Source organism: Ornithodoros turicata, chromosome 6 (assembly GCF_037126465.1).
Source record: "Ornithodoros turicata isolate Travis chromosome 6, ASM3712646v1, whole genome shotgun sequence".
Taxonomy (NCBI): Eukaryota; Metazoa; Arthropoda; class Arachnida; order Ixodida; family Argasidae; genus Ornithodoros; species Ornithodoros turicata.
The window spans coordinates 73,518,376-73,537,824 of NC_088206.1; the positions used below are offsets into that span (position 1 = coordinate 73,518,376).

The following is a 19,449-nucleotide window of genomic DNA, read 5'->3' on the forward strand; positions in this document are numbered from 1 at the left end:
AATTTCTTTAATTGAACTCCAAAATTTCCCAAGTCAACCTAACGTTTTTTTTACAGAATTAGAGAGCCCGTAGCGAACTTAGTCAGATCCACTAAGAAATCTGCTCGATATTGCAAATGGAACTGCCCAAAAAAAGTCCCGAAATTGAGGCTTCCAAGTTTCGGGTATTCAACGGCGCACCAAATCAGACGCAAAGATTCGTGGAGAGGAGGACTGCTCCTGCCCCCATGAAAGATAGAAGGTCGAAAAAACACAGAGCGGGAAAAAAGGGGCGGAATCATTTTTGTTTGCCGCTTATCAACGTATGGTGGAATGTCACCTGCCTTGTTATCTGCGCGTCTTGTGCTGCACGTCGGTCCGGCGATAAACTGTTCTAGCTTCATGGGGGCAGGAACATGTCCTGCCCTCCGCGCATTTTTCCGACTGATTTGGTGCGCTGTTGAATACCCGAAACTCTGAAGCCTCAACTTCGGGACTTTTTTTGGGCAGTACCCTTTGCAATATCGAGCGGATTTCTTGGTGGATCTGACTAAGTTCGCTACAGGCTCTCTAATTCTGTAAAAAAAACGTTAGGTTGACTTGGGAAATTTTGGAGTTCAATTAAAGAAATTCAATTTATGTTAATTAAAATCAAATTAAAATATTTTTGCAAGATGGCAAATTCAGTTGCCACACAAGTGCCCTTTAGCCCGTATTTTTCCGTCGCCCCGTTTTTTTATAAAGTCCGAATGACACGTTTTTTGAAACACCCTGTATATATATATATATATATATATAAAGGCTATTAGAGCAGCATAGATGTCGTTTTTGCAGTTGAGTTATATTAACTCTTTAATCGAGGGATCCCGGACAAAAGAGAGATAGCAGAATAGTAATAATCCCCGTTGGAAGCATACGTGTGAATTTTGATATGCAAATGAGCCGAAACCGCGCACACCTCTCGTCATTCCACGTCAGAGGGTCACGTGCTTTGGAGTGATGGAGACGATTGGAGTAGTCTCCGTCAGCTCCTGAGGCGCGCTGTTTTGGTTCCGGCTCATTCGGCGATGACGCGCTCGTGTCAGGATTTTTAAAAGATAGAACGGCTTTCAAACGAGGACATTTCGCTTTTGCCCGAAATTATCTAACTAAAGAGTAAATTAGTGAATTTTAGGTAATTAGTCATCTTATCTCTCTTCGAGAGGGTGCCCTCCTGGACGTACCACGCACTTGCAAAAACGGCATCGTGTAGATTTCGTAGCTTTTTTTTAATGAAAAATCTAACTGATAAAAATGAACACCCCGTATAATTTCGGGTGAAACTCGACACTACTTGTGCATTTGGTTGTTATAGTTAGGTGAGGTGCGGTTTGGTTATGCATGGTTGAATAGGTTAGGGCAGGTATGGTCAGAGCTAGAGGAAGCTGTTGATCAGCATCGCGTATGCATGGAATACGAATGTATGGAAAAGTGCATAGTATGTTTTGCGGTCAATTATGCTACTTAGTGTTGTGAAACGACATTTCTTATGAACATGCGAAGTGCACGTGTGTTTCAGCCGGCGCTGCTGGACGCTTTGATCTCTCTTTCATAACTCTGCTTGAGTAGCTAAATCGAAGAAAAATCGTGTTTTTCTTCTTTCTTTCCTTCACTCCACGTTGCTGTTTCCCACTACACTCTAAGAAAAAAAGGAGTAATTTTACTCCTTTTGGAGACTAATTGCATTGCCACAAAAAATAGTCCCTTTCGGGAGTAAATAAATGTCACAGAGTGGGGTCTGCATTTCACGCTTTGTTCTAAGAGACCCAGTTACGTAATTCGTGTGTATGCATGAAAATACTTTGGATCAAACCGTCAACCGTAATATATCGAGTGATACAAAATCTTGCGACACACATATAGGCCCAATTTCGCGAGAAAGAACCTTTAACTATTTCTTCCTCTGCGTGGGTGAAAAATTTGCTGTTTGTTGAGTTATACATCCTTACGCCATCAAATTAACCGAGGGCACACATTTGCGTAGACTGTTGCATTCGGAAGACCATTTGCGAAGTTCGGTGACTATTTGCAGTCCTTGGGAGTAAATGTCGGGTTTAGGGGACTAAAATGGGGAGTAGTTGCAGTCTAGGGGACTAGAAGCTGCAATATTACTCTTCATTTTACTCCTTTCTTTTTCTTAGAGTGTACATCTCTGCCACCGAAAGCACGCAGTTCGTGTCCGAGCAAAGTCCTTATGATCTCTATGTGCCAGAGCAAAAGTGAATGAGTTACCCACATTCATTCGGCAAAGCGAATGTCATTTTCGTGTAATGTCATTAAATGCTACCGTGTAGAGCGAACGAATAACATTCAATGTGAATGCCGTTCACTGGACAAGACATTAAATTTCCCGTGTGACATAGCCTGGTTGTAAAAGTTCCGGCCACTGATTACACGGTTGCGGGTTCGTAGCCTGCCGATGATGCCATTAACTTGGCTGCATGGCACAGGTCGCACAGACGTGTCGTCCTCTCCGCGAGGCACTAAGCACCCAAGTTGTCTCGCCACCAATACGACACCTTATCGTGTAAAGGTGCATAAAACACGTTCCATCTTTTCCAGCAAGTCGCAAAAACTCCCTTCAAAACTCTGAGAGGCTCTGACCCTAGAACGACTCTTCGAAAGTGACTTGGGCCTATTCTAGTAAAATACTACATGTACGCTTCCTCACAGATACACGACGGAGATTATAAAAAGAGACAAAAAAGGGCGCTCGTTTTGAAACTTTCCTCCTCTCTCTCCCGAGAAATCGATACTCCTTTCTACATAATATAGCCAGAGAACGAATATCGATTTTGCGACCGAGAGGACGGCAGCAACGGCATCGACAGCAAGGCACGCGGACGGCGGCGTAGTCGTCTGCTTCGCGTGCAGTTGACTTTTCTTTCTGCTGAAATCGAAACTAAAGCCGCAGTATTTTATATAGCCATTACCTCCGAGTGCCGCATTATCTTTTCAACTAGTAATAAAAGACTGCTGTTAGGAGCATGTTCATTGGCATGGGCTGGTAGTAGTATGAGCGCTCCTGATATTTACTGCAACCTACTACATTACCCACATCTGCTGGAGGAGTGTGCATTATATGCACGCATATACGACAATTCGATTCGATATCTGTTGCTCATTGCATAATGCGTAGTACACGTTAGACTGGTGGAGATTTTCCCCCACGTCGTAAATGGCGAGAGAAAGTCGAGCTCTGACGTCGCAGAAGCGCGAGCCTCGTCAATTCCTAGTGGTTTCCATAAGCACGTGACCTTTCCTGTGACTGACAGAGATGCATGCCAGTTTAGGCATTTAGTTTACTTTAGTCTATTACGCTATTTGCAGTGAACCTTTCAATGCAGGTTCCTGTTGCCACAAATGACTTTTTTTATACTGCACAACTTGGGTGAGATGTCATAACATCCTTGATGGAAAAGGTCCAAAAAAGGTATGTTAGGACTCTTTAAATGTGTCTAAAATAAGCTTTGAGGGTTCTTTGAGCAACATAAGCAAGTGCAAAGGCACTCATGCAGCAAAAAGACTTGTTGAAGATAAAAATATATTAGGAAAGACAAGAAGCATGTTCACACAAGGCCCCCTACCCATGTCTTTTACATCAATCCTATGGGCCAAAATAATTTTGTTGATATTTCTGACACAACCACACAAAGCAGGTGCTCGTCCGAAGAATGGATCCAGAATGGCAGACGGATTGTTTCCTTTACAGAGCAAGCACATACATGCAGTGAACCTCACTTATTGACATCAACTGTCCAGAGATGATTGTCTCAGGTGATTGACATGAAACATGCTAGGTAGCTGGTTCACTTTGTACTGTCGAGACTAGTTTATTCGCAGATAAGTTATCTCACAGTTTAATAAGTTAGAAGCGTTCTCCTATCCTGTTGGCCAATTGCCGCATCTTCCCATATACTTTGGAAGGTGGTTTGCCTGAAAGTAAAGTGCAAAAGTTGATTACGTGTTCAAACAATTACAGATTAAACCGCGCTCACCGAGGATGAGACTGCAGATGGCTGTACGTGCTGCACGAATATTTTGATAGGAACCTAGGATGTGAATTTTACTGAAAAGGAAATAAGTAACATTAACTTTCGATGTCAGGAGACATTTCAAAAGAAGCGTGGATGTGACATTTTCGACTGCTCAAAATCCTGATTAATTCATCAAGCAGTGATCACGCAATCTCATCTCTCTCTCTCTTTTCTTTCGAAACAGTCTCTTATCACTGTAGAATTCCCTGGCTTAAGCGCGGACCCCATAACAAGCGACACGCGCCGCGCCGCAGAATTTGTCGCTGTCGCGTCTGGTCATGGAGCGACTTCCTGGTCCATTTGAGCAGCGACATTTCGTCACCGAGAAATGATGTTTTTGGAGAAGCAATGCTTATTTTATTCGAGCTAAGTTGTAAATTGCCATAAATATACCAAAAATAGTATTTCATTCGTCAAAACGAGGAGAAATTGTAATGAAGTTGCTATTAATATTCGCCGTAACGCAGTGGCGCTGCGGTTGAAGTACCCAACGCCCCGCAAACTTCTTCGTCTGCTAGTTTTGTTGGTTGCCCTCTCCCTTGCCCACGCGTTCAGTTCTTGTTTCACGCCGCCAAATCTAGCTGGTTTTGTCAAACAACAGGCAACGAACTCAGCGACATGCTACAAATATCTACTGGGAGTAGATGCAGAAATATTGAGCCGCGACAAAGCTTTTTTGACGCTCGTGTGGCGGCAGTGACGTCGATTTTGTCGCTTCTCGCGTGTATCTGCCGCGTGTCGCTTGTTATGGGATTCGGGCTTTAAAGACAACCGTTAAACTCTCCTCTTCCAACACAACACACTTCAACTTTGATCTTCTTGTCGCCAGTCTCTCGAGCACATCCTTGTCCGTTGCCCACACTACCAACCATTTTAGAGGCGCACTTTCAGTGTGTCTAAATCAGCTGGACATTCGCCCTCTATCACTATGTGAAAAATTGCTTAGTCCATGGTCAAATCCAGCCCACCAACGCTCAGCCCTAAAAGCACTTTGAGTGTCACTGAAAGTGAACTACAGTTGCCGACCGATTTTTTGGACCGCGTGCGTTCGTGAAATGGCCACGGGTCCCATAGAGTTCGTCTATAACAACGTCCAAAATTTCGGGCGCGGTACGCCATATTTTGGACGGTTTGCCCAGCCAGTGAACACCCCGAAGGATCCCAGCTCACCATGTGCGCACGAATACAAAGGCCAAGGAACTGCGCATTAGTCATTTCTCCCTTGTGACGCACTTTAACTAGACCTAGAATAAGGCGTGAAACAGGTCAAAAGGAAACCACGTCCCCCTTTCCAAATTGGGTAAGGGGGCAACCACTGCACCAAATTTCGCTTCCTATTGGCGGCTCATGTGGTCTGTTCACTTCCTCGCATATGCAGGAATTGTCATAACGTCACATCGTCGTCGTCATCAGTAGAATCTCGATCATACGAATCTCTCGGGACGGCGGAAAATTTTCGGATCATCCGAAATTCGTACGAAAAGAATTAAGCCAAATATGAAAAAAAAGAAAAAGAAAGAAGGCAAGAAAACAGACAGCGACTGTTCATTTTCCGTTACTCTGAGTGAATGAAACCTGCAAACCAACAACTTTATTTCAGGATAACGGCACGTTTTGGCAGACGCTGCCGAAATTCGCGAAGGCCCAGAACGTGCTGTCGAGCCGCGAGTCGCGCGACAGTGCCGTAAAGCGAGCTTCACCTAAAGCATGCAGGCGTTAGGTGAAGCCGACTTGCGGAATGCTGACGCCTAATAGTGCCTAATAAAGTTCACTTTTGAAGCGAGATTCGTTTTTTCCGGACTGCTAGATTATTCTGACTTTCGCGCGATCACCGCTCAGTCCGAAAAATCGGACGCCGACTGTACATGGGCACTGTAGTACTTTGACAGTACATTATTCCATTTCACTACCTTACTGCCAGCAATGCGGAAGAGCACTGTCCCTGGCGATGAGACTCCTCAATCATAAACGTTTAAAATAAAGTTGTTCTTGTTGCCGCGAGTTTCTTTCGAGCCACCAACCCAAAGGCGACCGAAGTTCGACAGTCCTGGTCGAATCTTTGCGACCCATCGGAGTCGCGTCGGGTTCTCACCTGTCCGCCAGGACTATCCTGGTCTTGGTGACGTTTTCGATGGTGAACTTTGTCCTCCCTCCCTTTCCCGCGATACGGCCGATGCAGCGTGCAAGGTGGTCCCCTTTCAGTGGCTTCACTGTGAACAACGGCAATCTTGTCAACCTCAACGACGGCTCGTCGATAAGACAGAAACAACATACAGACATACAGACAGGGAGTGACTTTTTCGGGTTAAACCCGATTCCGCCCGGTTATTCCCCCCCGAACTGACCTTCGACCAATTCGGGTTAAACGATCTCTCCCCGAATTCCAGCCAGTATGAAATTTCCCAAGTGGTGTTTCCACTGAAGACGAACAAAGGCCGCCACATGTAACGCGCGTAAGAACGGGTCACTCACTTTCCAAGCAATACACCCATGTGTGTCAACACTGTCTATGCCTTTAGGGACTACTGCTGGAAGGTCACGATCTCGCAAAAGCAACAACAAAAGAACAGAAAAGAGAGACTAGGAAAAGACGTAATAGACAAGAGGAGAAACAAAAACACCCGATAACCCCCGAAGGCAGAATTATTGCCCGATTTTTACCCCCCCCCCCCGAACCTTTTGACCCCGAGCCCGAGCCCCGAACCTTTTGACCCGAAAATTTCACTCCCTACATACAGACCGTAGGAGCACAACTTACCGTCCTGAATCTCAAAGGACTCCAGGAACAGGTCGTCCAGACGGACAAGTGCCAGGGCATCCTTATCAATGGAGAGAGGAGGATATTAGTGACTCATAGTGACTCATAAGTGTGCTCACTCTCTTCACAGTTTTTGTGTGCCACAAGATTCCCTGCAAGAGCACTGTCATACTTGCTTAAAAGTAATGTAAAGCAGCAGAACTGCAATCTCAGAAAATTTGATGCATAATGTGAAACCCCCCCCCGAGACTCAGACATCTCTTCGTCGTCAGAAAATTTATGTGTTCGACAGCCTGAGCCCTCGGAACTTTTGCGGCACTGTGTCGAAGTCGCCACAAACTGTGCGATGCTCGTAAAGTATGGTGGTAAAACTACATTGAGCCTTTGCTAGGCCACATCTAGAGCCTCGAACAAAGTAATGAGGTACTTACGTCTACTTCGAAACCGAGGCTGAAGGCGCGGATGAAGTCTGCAGCCTTCTGCAGGGCGCCGACCTCCTGAGTCTCCTTGCATGTCTATATGAGAAACAAAGAGGAGGACACCTCCGATAATATGCCAACTTACAACACCGCTGCTGTATCATCTTGAGGACAATGAAGCAGTTTAACGCGCGTTACCTTTATCTCGACATTCCGCGTGTGGAGGTTGAAACGGATCTGAAGGTGCAGGTATTCGACGACGGGTGACATGATCTTGAGCCAGTTTGCCTTGAGGGGGGCGTAACGGTGCTGCGGGATTGCTATGCGCCTCACTTCCCTCGAAGTTCGCTGCAGTGATTTAGAACCGCAACATTTAGAGCCACCCTCGAAAGAGGACGTTTCATGACGAGGCAAATTTTTGGCACAACTTTCTAATAAAAAATCCTATTAATCTTTTAGTGAAAGCCTCGCAAAATTGTTTATTATTATTATTTTTTACTTTGACATTGTTTTCTGCAATGACACAATTTCAACGTAGAGCGACAGTCTGGCGAACACCTAGTGTCACGTGGTCAAGCTGTAGTGAGCTGTGGAAAGACGAAAGACCCCCTCCTTGAGGAATATGTGTCGTCCTCATCGCTTTGTTCCTCAAACCCAAGGAAATGTTTCTACGCTGGTTGGTCCTGCAAAGCTATCGCGTTAAATGTTGTATGGTTTTCTAACTCTTTGCCAGTGGCATATGTAATTGGTGTAGATTTACACGTAAGGTTTGTCTGCCTAGTGTGGCGACATGTTGCACATGCCGCAGGGTAGGACTATGGATAATCGGGGGCGGACCTAGAGGGGGGTTTTCGGATGTCCTGACCCCCTCCTCAATTTCTGTCTTCATATAGTGTTTAATCCACCCTAGATCCCGTGTCTAGCATGCTGTCCATGGCTGGGCCCCCTCCTCGGAAAAATCCGCCCTTGCGGATATTTCCGACCACCTGGGGTTTATTTATTGATTGATTGTTTATTGTCTGAATTAAAATTACTATTATTATTATTACTATTACTAAAATTACTATTACAATTACTATTATTTTTACTATTATTATTATTATTACTATTAGAATCGGGTTCTTTTGACGTGCGCCGAAAATCTTCGACACACAGTGCTGGAAGCAATCTTTACCTCCCCCACATTGTTACCGTCCATAGAACCCGCCGCGTTACCGACCGAGCTGTCAGATGAGCAAGGTATGGGAGGCTCGATACGAAAACCCGCTCCTCCCCTTTGCTGCAGGTTTTGTCACATTTAACGAGTGCGTCACACATACACATTCAGGCACATCACCCCACTTTGCCGGGCCAAAATGGGAGGGCAAATAATACTACTTTGGCACCGTACCAATCTTTCCTGCTTTGCTGGCGGATAAACTATTTCTTCCCCTTTGGATACTTGCTCGGGCTCCGTCTCCATGGGCAACTTGCGTTTCCGCGACTTTCTGCTTTGAACGAGGGTGAATCCCTCATTGTCTTTGGTTGTGTCCATAGTAGGCATTTTTGAGAGTCTCCTGGGAAAAGGGCCAAGTCCACGTGAGCAATGTGAGCAATCGCGTAGCAGACAGTCCGCAGAAACGTTGATGTTTACGGAAACCACGTCGTACCAAGGAAAGAAAAATATTGATGCGATAAATGTTGAGGGTAAGCTGAAGGGAATAAAACGATGAAAATGCACGAAGATGCGCGAAAAATCATCTAAAACGCAATTTTGTATCGAATGATACTTACCTGTATTTACAGCACGTGAAAGGAGAACATATAAAGGACCGTCTATACGTTTAAAATTATAGAACGCGCGGCGGAGGGCGCTAGCAGACATCACAATATAGGTTGTTGGTTTGAGGGTTTCCCACCGCTCGTCCCGTCCATTTACGTTTGTCCTTTGTTCATTTCTCCCCATTCTCAGGTAATGTTACCAACAACAGCTACACCAACTTTCCTGCATTCTGTTTTTCTGTTGGTGTGCTTAGATACGATGCGACTAGACCACTGATCAGTGGACTAGACGGCAGCTCTAGTGCTGCCACCATTGACATTCCGTCATGAAAACATAGTGGAAGCTAAGCCTTGCTTTAATAACAACAGCAACAAATAGACCTCGCTTCCTGTGTGCGGAGTTTATCAGTTTTCATTCATTTAACGACGATGTCTCTTGTCGTGTTGCGCTTATTGCTCAGCTGACTATTCATCTGCTAGATGTCTTCGGACGCTCTACCGTCATGAAGGAAAATTCTTCAGCCACCCAACGATGGCGGACTTCGTTCAATCGTGTCCTACCGCAAGTTCGGTACGAACATTTACTAGCCGGAGTTACGGGTGGCGTGACATCGACGCTTGTGTTGCATCCTCTAGACCTACTCAAAATTAGGCTAGCAGGTAAGTCTCCCGATAAGGATTGTTGTCTTCCCAATGCCTGTGCGTAGTTTTCTGTTGGACGTCGCGATAACCCCTTAACACTGCTTAACCCTGAACATGACCCCTTGGCATACTTCTACGGGTGTACGTCGAAGGCCGGCTGCATACAGCGCGTTGCGCGATCCTAAAAACAAGGCCCAAAGTACGGTCTCAGTGTTGAATTCACCGCAGCCTTCTTCAGACGAGTAACGTGATTTCGCCGGGAAAAAAAAACCCGCATCCAGGGGTTTCCTTTCTTCAAACCAGCCTTGTTCTCGAGGAGAGTACTGACGTCTATTCTTAGGAACGACAAACGGGCTTTCTAGTGCTATGACATCATTGAATTCGATGCACTTTTTTCTTTGTCGCCTTTGTGCAGTGATGTTGCAATCTCAACGTTATTTCTGCAGACAACGACGTCTCGATTCTTGCGGTACAGTTTCATAAATAAACCTCAAATAGAAGGGCTTAATCCGACTGTACTCCTGTAATCCTTTATTCTAGGATTTTTCAGACCAAAATGTGTACAACGGCATTTTTTTATTGGGTTGTGTCTAAATGTTATCAAAAAGTTGATGTTGCCGAAAAAGTGAGAAATCGCGTATTCGCTGTTTTCATCGAAATACCTGTCACGTGTGCGGTACTTTTGCAGACGAGAAGCGCGGATCGCTCGACGCGATTGACGCTGACAGTGACGTTGACAATGACGTTTGGTATAAATCACGAAAAATATAAAGATAAAACCATACGTTAGCACACAGCCGTTTGTCCTGAACTTGGAAGGGCTTCAAGGCCGCTCTGGTGACACAAGAAGAAACACAGAAGGCAGAGCGCTTACCGATTACTAGTCTCCAATCGGGAGGTATTGCATAACGGATTTGCGACAGCCGGGAATGGCAAAGAAAATGAGCTTTCAAATCCGAAACTACCATTGTCTGATGGGATTTTTTTCTCTTCCCGCTGTTAGTTCTCCAGTGACACATAAAACAAAAACTATGCCTCCGAATTGGGTTAGAAACTGCCCATTTTGCTCGCATTTTAAGATTATTACGGCCGCGGCAACATATGGTTGCAACTAGTTACGATTACGAGGTCAGGATAATGGTAGTGAGTGTGAGGAACCAGTTTGGACCGGTCCTTGAGTGACAGGTGATGTAATTTTGTTCCGGCCATGCGTCATTGCAGTGCGGGCCTTGGCATGAATGACGTGGGCGTAAGCAATGTTTTCGCAGTGTGTGAGGGCGGTGTGCATTGTGTGTGTATTCGTTAAAGTGCAGTAAGAAGTAATTGATTGTTGCACAATTATAAGAAAAAGTTATTTACAGCAGAGAAAAATTGTTTATTTTGAGAGTGAGGTCTACGGAAAAAGTACCACGGTCCCTGTTTGCTGTACGAACTTCCGGTGACGCACGGCGACGCATTTTTTATGGCATTCATACCGCGGGCGTAGTTGATGCGGGAAAAAAAGCGTCGAGCGGACGCCCGACACACCCCCTGCAAGCGGACTGACGTCACTCACGTCTTTTCCTCACTCCATGGTTGCACCAAGTTAGCCCATCCAAGGTCGCCTGCTTTTGACGTCATAGCCAGTTTCTCCGTCGGCAGCGTTGCCGTCGAAGCAGTTTCCTTTCTTGGATGTGGTGTTTAGATAATATCTCCGTTACTCTTACCAATGTTGAATGGATTTTTGAATGGAACTCAGCATGGTGAATGGATTAGTGGCTAGGAATGCATTAAGTATGCTTGTAGAGGTTTTTGGGATCTCTATATATGGTCCCTTTAAAGTGACACTTTTTGTTGCGGTATACTTTAATACTTTAACTTGCATCATGCTTCGATGTTTGCAACAGAATTTCTTCATCCACAGTCAATGATGGTCAGCTCAAGAGCCGACCGCAGTACAGAGGCATTGTCAATGCGGTGTCGACAATCCTCAAGGAAGAAGGCATCCGTGGCTTCTACCGCGGAGTGGCTCCCAACTGCTGGGGTGCTGGCACTTCGTGGGGGTTGTACTTTCTCTTGTAAGTGCACCTGTGGCTGCCATCAATAAACTGCTATACGCATACCCTAACATTCAGCAGAGGCAGAACCACGATTTTTCTGAAGGGGGGGGGCAGTCCTGCCTTGAACAGCATGCTATCAATTGAAACTCCATGTAACTGCTAAAATTGAGTGGGGGAGGGGGGTCAGGACTCCCAGGATTCCCCCCCCCCCCAAAAAAAAGTGCCCCTGCTAACATTGCTACTTACGTGGAGCAAGCCAGCCTTTACTGTCGGCTGGCCGGGAGAACTTAAAGGCTGTAAACCACACTATCTTGCCTAATGAACCACGTCTATCAAAGTGTCACGACCCCTTTAATATCGGTAGCGGCTTCCATTTTGCCCGGCCGTCGTGACTTTTTCTGCTTTGACGTGATACGTGAACTTCTATCCCAACAGCTACAATTCCATCAAGTCATGGATGCTGGAAGGTTGCAATGACAAACAGCTCGGTCCTGGACGTCACATGATGGCCGCTGCCGAGTCTGGTGAGGTCCTTTTTTTTTCCTTTCTTTCTCAGATTTATTTGTGCTTTATTTATTTATTTGAAAGACACTGCAGGCCAGCTAGTGAGGGCCGTGGCAGAGTGTGACATGACACAACATAAGCTGCACAAGACAGTGCTACTTGTCAGAAGACAAAAATGCAATATATACAATGCGTGTCTAAAAAAAAAGGAAGTTAGTCTGAGGTACCAGACCTTGTAGAAACCGGTTTGAAGATTGCATTTGTGTAAGGTAAGACGGATTCCATTCTCGTACAGTGAGAGTGAGAAAAGAAAATTTAAACGCGTCTTTTTTGCAACGAAACTCGCAGATTAGTCTACTATGCTTCATGCTTCAGTCCTGTAGTTGTAAGTCAAGTGATCACCACACCTGAGCCCATTATTTTCGCTGACAATATCGTGCAAGAGCTTAAGGCGCCTAATTTTCCTTCACTGGGCCAAAGTTGGCAAACCAGATTTAGCATTGAGTGAGGTCGAAGATATATGCTGACCATATGCATTTTATATAAAGTGAAGGGCTTTTTTCTGTACGGATTCTATCGGATCAATATGCATCTTTACGTGAGGATCCCAAAGGATATCCGCGTACTCCAAAATTGGTCTCACTAACGTAGTATGAGCATAGATGACCTTCAAAATGCAGGGTTTCCAACGGTAAAGTATGGAATTGCTTTCGGTCTGTAAAAAATGTCAGTGGCACAACACACTTTGAAAACCTGCATCAGTGCATGTGTAAAGCACCAATACGTTGAATTTCCAGCTTCCTGGTCTCGTTTCAGTACTTTCGCCCTCTCCTATGCGGTGTCAGTACCTAATTCAGCCATTTTCTTCAGCTGTTGGTGTATCAGTGATATTGATCTGTTAGAATCCGTAGCACTAATAAACAAGTAAACAGTGATGCTCTGAAATTAATGCTAGAAGGTTTGTTTGCTTGAAGTGGAACAACAGAAGTTGTTTTTGTTTTAGCGCGTGTCTCGGGTCGACAACCGTCCTGCCAATAGTAAACAGGCATTTGGGAAAGCTTCCGTGGAGCTACACATCCTGTGATAGTCTCCTTTGAGCTACTTGAGGATTATGAGTATGGCATCTACTGGCCACTCAAGCTTTTTCCCATGATAAGGTTCCAGATAGGTTTATCTCTGTCTCCCACTGTACTCGCAATCTAGGTTAAAGTGTTATCTCCTAGTCAGGAGGGAAGGGTCTTTGCCCTCTGACCTCTCTGCAGGCGAATTATTTTCATCGATAAACATTCTGGTAAATATATGTTACATGCAGGGCAATTATATATACAGGGTGTCCCGCAGAAAAAGGGCCAGGGGCTAATGAAAAAACGGAGCGACCTGCACAAATGGAACCAACTGTACGTGCTTGGCAGTTGTGTGGTCTATCCAAAAATATATTTTTCATCGCCCCTTGTCAATTAATTAGCGGTAATAAATTTTCCAACTTTTTAATTATTGGTTTTAGCTATCATATGTCAATGAGGAAGTTGTAGTACAGGTCCCGACAAAAGTTTACGGAACACGCGAGCGGTGTATTTTCTCCTCGGTACGACACCCTAGCGGCAAGCGGAAGCTGGCGAAATCAGGCCAGTTCACTGCCTCAGAGGGGTGGACGACTGTGCTCTTAGCGACACACAGCGGTAGTTTCGGTATGACTACTGTTGTATGTGCCCGCGAAGTGAGTTGGACTTAACTGTAGCGCTCGTCAACAACTCGTGACTCACGTCACATCTGTTCACTTATTGCAGGTGTCACACACCAATATGACTTCCAAATCAGCGTAAGGGTTACGTGTTAGAGATAACGCGGGAGACAGCTCTGCCGTTATCTGAAGTACATAAGCGCTTGCCATTCATCTTTGATTATGACACTGTCTTGACGTCACATCAGAAGTGCTATGTGGACATGTCCATGCGCGTGTTTCTTCGGTGTGTCTATCTTTCACATATCTTGAGCAAGGACTCTACCTTGGCAGCTTAGCAGGGCTTTACCTTACTTTTGGCCTGGAATCTAACGGAAATTAATATGAGGGTTGTGACGGAACACACCAGCTCTTAGTTCAACGGGTACTGTGGTTTGAAACGGGCATTCTGCGCATTTATCAGCCTCATCGGTTTACACAAAAGAATTCACGGTTAAAAGCGCTACAATCTGAACAAGGACAAAATACGGACGACACGCACAGAGCGCTTCTGTCAACAATTTATTCACCACAAAACAGCTGCGGTTAAATAAGATGTGTAACTTATCTCCCTTTCAGCCAATGAACTAGAAGCTGTGCTCATGCACTGGTCATCACCTTGCTCGATTAGAAAAGCTTCCCAAATCCCTCTCTCAGCTGCCTGTGTCTAGTGTGTCATCTGTATTTCAGCCTTGTTCAGATTTTAGCGCTTTTAATCGCGAATTCACCCATTCACGATCAGGCCCAGATGGCAGTTCTGAATCTCTTTTCACAAAAGCCCAGTTGTGACGCGATGTTAATGGGTTTTGTGCGCAATATTTTCTGCAGGGCTCCTGACTCTGGTGATAACAAACCCAATCACGATGGTGAAGACTCGCCTGTGCCTACAGTACGCGGACCACCACATGCACGTACCCGACACGAGAAGGTACACCGGGATGCTGGACGCCTTTCACAAGGTCTACAAGTACGAGGGTGTTACGGGGCTCTACAAAGTACGTGAATTTTAAGAACAATTTTCTCGCTCATGTTTTGTGTTCTTGTACGAGAAAACGTCTCGAGTCGTCGATAAATGGTTGGCAGCGTTTCTGCGCGGGTGCACAAGAACAATCAGTTGGACAATGGACATGGACAATGCAAACCGATTTTTTTTTTTTTTCTTTTGCAGAAAATATAATTCCCAAAAATGTGGGAATGATTCCATTTGTGGCTATGCTCGTCACAGATGTCACGAAATTGAATCTTGTATAACTTTTTGTAGGGCTTCTTGCCTGGCATGTTCAACGTCTCTCATGGAGCATTGCAATTCATGATCTACGAGGAAATGAAGAAGGCTTACGTGAACCACTTTAACATCCCCGTGCATACCAAACTGGTGAGCAGTACTTTTCCTTTCACCAACAAAATTTGTACTCATTTTGCTTCGTTCCTTCTTTTTTCTTTTCTGTTTGTACAAATGATTTCTCTTCTTACTAGTTGTGACTGGTGATTTTGGTTTTGATATTCAATTTAACGTCGATTCAATATAACTGTTTTATATTTTTTCGATCGAGTCAAAATAGCACTACGCACGAATTGCACAAACTAACACCGATGGGTGGTATTTGGTTCCACAGGGCACAATGGAATACTTGACGTTCGCTGCGCTCTCGAAATTGCTCTCCGCAAGCGTGACCTATCCTTACCAGTTGGCCAGGGCTCGCATGCAGGACCAACATCGGGACTATAAAGGACTCAAGGAGGTCGTTATGCGCACTTGGAGGTGACGTTTGCTTCACTTTTTCTCTCCTGGGTTGCGCCACTAGGCCCACTGAAAAGTAAAGTTTTCACGAATCTCTAGGCAACCTTCCATATTTAGGACATCCTGAGTAGAAGGACGATTATTAGTCGAGATGTAACGGCAGTTTTAAACCTGGGGGCTCGAGTGTTACGAATGAGTGGTATTCGTGTCATCTCTTTCATTCACCACACGGGTCTCAAAATGGGAGGCAAGAGCTATCAACTCTTCTTAACAGCGGGTAGGTTAAAAAGTGGGTGGGAGTTCGTGCTCGGGTTGCTTGGTTGGATCTAAGTAGGATGTAATTCGGAAAAGGCGAAACAGGTTGAGTGTCGAGAAATGCGTAGAGAAGACACTGCGTGAGATTAGTTGTTTGACATTGAGCAGAGGCTACCAGACATAATGGTCGATGTATGGGATTGATACGGTAAATTAAAGATTATTTTGCGCTGCTCGATCCTGTATTACTTTGATAGGAGAAAGATCCGTTGTATACGCGAGACCCCAGACTGAGGCACAATATGCGATACAAGAATGTATGAGTGCAAAATACAGGTCCAGAAGTATATGACGAGGGACATACTTCCTAGTTTTAAAGGAGCAATGAGGTGACCTTTAAATGGACTATGAAACGATTTTTTTCTTTGTTTCGTTCGAAAGAAGACATTTTTCTGAGTCTAGAACCGAAATTTTACTTTCGTCGCGCGAGCGGATTTCTCGGGAGCGAATTTAAACGGAGCGGCGAAGGGAGGACAGCTGGCGCCGCGCCGTGACGAGCTGCCGAGCGGAGACACAACGGGTAACTTGACGCGACCACGGCCGGCTCAGCAACACGTCATCGTGACGTGTTGCCGAGCCGAGGAATCCCGCCAGGAGTATGCGCCGTAGGATCTCGCGTATGCGTTCATCGGGAGTGGAAATCTCCATGACAGCAGCTTTCGCGCGATCGGCAGAATTCGGCAGTGGCGGCAGCCACAGCGCGAGCTCGCGGCATTACTTGCCATTGTGCAACACCGGTGACGTAACGGGGAACCGAAGAGCGGTCCGTACAGTTACACCATCGGCAGGGAAATATGCGCGGGAGAGGAGGAACGCGGAAGAGACATTTCCAGTACGCGCTCCTCGCAGAGTGGAGCGATTTCGTCCGGAAAAATTTGTGGCATATTAGTTTCTCTGCGGGAAGAACAGTTTCCATCGAAAAAAAGTATGGGGGTTCGGGAAATTTCATAGTCCCTTTAACGTCGCTCGAAATCCCGCCTCATCTGTCAAACTGTCCACCAGGAGTCACCGTGCAAAATATTTTCGCTCTGCGGTGCGTTATAGCTGTGCAATCGAATTCACAAAAACAGTCGGAGAAAGCAGGCGCCCGACATGATTCTCGCGTGACGTTTTGGAGGCTCTGTGCCTTGTTCCTTTGTTTTTTTCTTTGCAGCTCACGCACCGCTTATGCATGCCTGAGCTGTGCCGCTGTGCGTCACTGGACACGTGAGGGGAGTCGCATTCGTCACGACGTCCTCTCGTTCTGCGATGCGCTCTTTTCCAGAAAAATTATTTTCCAAAGGTGTGCGGAACAGAGCGCTCGCTCTGTAGGTCACCTGCGCTCTTTCTTCTTTCGCGGGAACTCATTTTATTTGTTGGAGAACACTCTGCACCGAAAAAAAACAAAAAAACGTTTGGTGTTCACCTCAGTGCTCCTTTAACAATGGAGCGCCTTTAGCCGCAGCCATTTGGGGCAGAACAGTTTGCATTGTCGAAAACTGAGACTAGAGATGCATGGTGTGTGCGTCTTAACAATGTCCTGCTGCATGAGAGCAACACTCACTGCAACTCCCTGCGTCTCCTGCAACAGGTACGAGGGCTTCCGTGGCTTCTACAAAGGCGTCACTGCGTACTTCCTCCACGTCACCCCAAACATCTGCATAGTGTTTCTCATGTACGAAAAGCTGGCCCCTTCTCCAGATCGCCGCTTCTAGCACGCTCCTCCGCTGACATCAACTCCTACGCCCGTGGAAGAGGAAGACAACGCGTAGGATGTGCTTTTCGACGGCGCAGTGGAGGTCCTCACTGCCGGAAACTGTTGAAAATCTCACACGCGACGCCCCCTGGTGTCAAACCTCACGTCTCCACCAGAACTTGTTTCTCGTTATTCTTGTTACGGGTTAAGGGGTCTCACTGTTCAATCCTTCTTTTTTTTGCATCATTTTCTTTTTCAGAAACTAGGAAGAGTTTTATTAAATTTGTCCCAGCTGGATTTACCTGGGGGTACGGTTGTACCTTCTCTCTTTTGAACGCGAGTAACATAGGGGAGGTACTTCGTCTGCAATGCATGGCCAAGGAGGGCTGTAGTTCACCTTGCCATTCTGCAGCCAGCGCGAGGCTTCGGTGTCGAGATTGTCAGGGAACACCTCCTTCTTAGGAATGAAGGAAGGATGTTTCAGAATTTAATAAGTACTATCTGCAATGTAAATAGTAGCATTTGACAAACAGCTGTGTACTGTCTTAGTGTTTTAAGTAGGTTCTAAAATTGTAAGACTTTAAAAAAGTGATTACGATGTCAGAGCATTGTGCAATTTACGTTCCTAGGAAAAAAATGTCAATGTTTTTAAAAAATGTAAAAACTTTCGTTTTCCTTTTTCGTAGCATTCTTAAATATGTTCTCAGTCAGTTGATCCGCAACTAAGCATGCAGATAATCAATAAATATTGACACTTAATCAAATTTGTTGTAGCTCATATGCAGTTTGTTGTGTGGAGAAGTCGCTGAAATATGTTCCTGTGTACACGTTAATGTGCAGAAGATGTGTGCAGCATTATTTATTAGTGTAAATGCGCTTGCAATGATACGTGAAGATTTTTGTGTATGTCTACTGGTTACGTCCTTTTAGGTTTGTTCACGACAGGAGTGTTAGTGTGTGCGCGTTGAAGTGAATGTTTTTTTCCACGAGAGCCTGTCGTTTGTATGTGTGTTATGCTTCTAATGAAAGGTAAGCTTTTGAGTTTCAGTGTTTGGTTTCAACTTAAGATTTGTGATTTTTCACATAAGCCAGTTAGGTTCAACTCACGTCAGTAGTTGATAAAATCGAAACTTCGAGAAAAAATAGCATAAGTGCACATTGTATGAATGAAACTTGCTTATGTAATATATCTGAGTGTACATAAGATAATGAACATGTGCAGTGTGATAGATAGCATACCAAAGGGATAAGACACAAGAAACTTGGAGCTTTATCTTTCACGTTCTCACGTCTGTAATTTGTACATAAAATGTATAACTTCGGGACTGGCTAAAGTCTCACAAATGTAAAATTTTTTTGCTCTTGTAATTTCATGCACAATTTGTAGTTGTGTACAGAATGCAACTTTTTTTTTTTTTTTTCAAACTGCAAGGAGTTGCTGTTTCTTGTGATTTCAATATTCCAGTTAGTTGATATTCATTGAGGATTGTTAAATGTATGATAATTAAAAACTAAGTAATCCGCTAAAGTATGCCTCTCTATTGTTTTCTAGCAATGCCGTGCATTACCACATTGGTTGGATTAACGTGATGTGCGCAAAAGCAAATGGGGAGCTTTTATGGGTTGTTTCTGTCTAAATCAAATGTCCCATTCTTCCGTTACACGGACTAAAGTGACTTTTAGTTTAAAAAAAAAAAACAGCAACAAAGAAGTAATCGTTCCTCTCCAAATCCATTGCAGATGGACTTCAGCGGAAATTACTGGATCAGAGTGGATAATTCATGTATTTCTCTCCATAGTAAAAATAGCATATTGCTGCA

At 45.0% G+C, this 19,449-nt stretch overlaps 2 protein-coding genes across 2 annotated transcripts; one reads left to right on the forward strand and one right to left on the reverse strand.

Moving 5' to 3' along the window:
• Positions 1-3,823: 3,823 nt before the first annotated feature.
• LOC135397354 (RNA-binding protein pno1-like) lies at positions 3,824-9,097 on the reverse strand. Its single transcript, XM_064628898.1, has 8 exons — positions 9,006-9,097; positions 8,623-8,788; positions 7,431-7,580; positions 7,245-7,328; positions 6,814-6,874; positions 6,148-6,265; positions 4,017-4,087; positions 3,824-3,954 (listed from the first exon to the last, which is right to left on the reverse strand). The coding sequence occupies exons 2-8, from the start codon at positions 8,773-8,775 to the stop codon at positions 3,887-3,889; spliced, it is 705 nt and encodes a 234-aa protein (XP_064484968.1). The 5' UTR covers positions 8,776-8,788; positions 9,006-9,097; the 3' UTR covers positions 3,824-3,886.
• Positions 9,098-9,271: 174 nt separating this feature from the next.
• Positions 9,272-19,046, forward strand: LOC135397353 (solute carrier family 25 member 32-like). Its single transcript, XM_064628897.1, has 7 exons — positions 9,272-9,653; positions 11,539-11,692; positions 12,110-12,198; positions 14,727-14,893; positions 15,160-15,273; positions 15,515-15,660; positions 17,525-19,046. The coding sequence occupies exons 1-7, from the start codon at positions 9,497-9,499 to the stop codon at positions 17,646-17,648; spliced, it is 951 nt and encodes a 316-aa protein (XP_064484967.1). The 5' UTR covers positions 9,272-9,496; the 3' UTR covers positions 17,649-19,046.
• The last annotated feature ends 403 nt before the right edge of the window (positions 19,047-19,449 follow it).

What these genes read in the sequence shown, in the direction of transcription:
- LOC135397354 (XM_064628898.1), bottom strand. Translation starts at nt 8,775, where the DNA reads ATGCCTACTATGGACACAACCAAAGACAATGAGGGATTCACCCTCGTT. An exon ending in CAGCAAAGCAGGAAAGATTG is followed by an intron (nt 7,581 to 8,622) that starts GTACGGTGCCAA and finishes AAATCACTGCAG; the next exon opens with CGAACTTCGAGGGAAGTGAG. An exon ending in GCCTCGGTTTCGAAGTAGAC is followed by an intron (nt 6,875 to 7,244) that starts GTAAGTACCTCA and finishes TCCATTGATAAG; the next exon opens with GATGCCCTGGCACTTGTCCG.
- LOC135397353 (XM_064628897.1), top strand. Translation starts at nt 9,497, where the DNA reads ATGAAGGAAAATTCTTCAGCCACCCAACGATGGCGGACTTCGTTCAAT. An exon ending in TGGGGGTTGTACTTTCTCTT is followed by an intron (nt 11,693 to 12,109) that starts GTAAGTGCACCT and finishes CTATCCCAACAG; the next exon opens with CTACAATTCCATCAAGTCAT. An exon ending in GTCGTTATGCGCACTTGGAG is followed by an intron (nt 15,661 to 17,524) that starts GTGACGTTTGCT and finishes CTCCTGCAACAG; the next exon opens with GTACGAGGGCTTCCGTGGCT.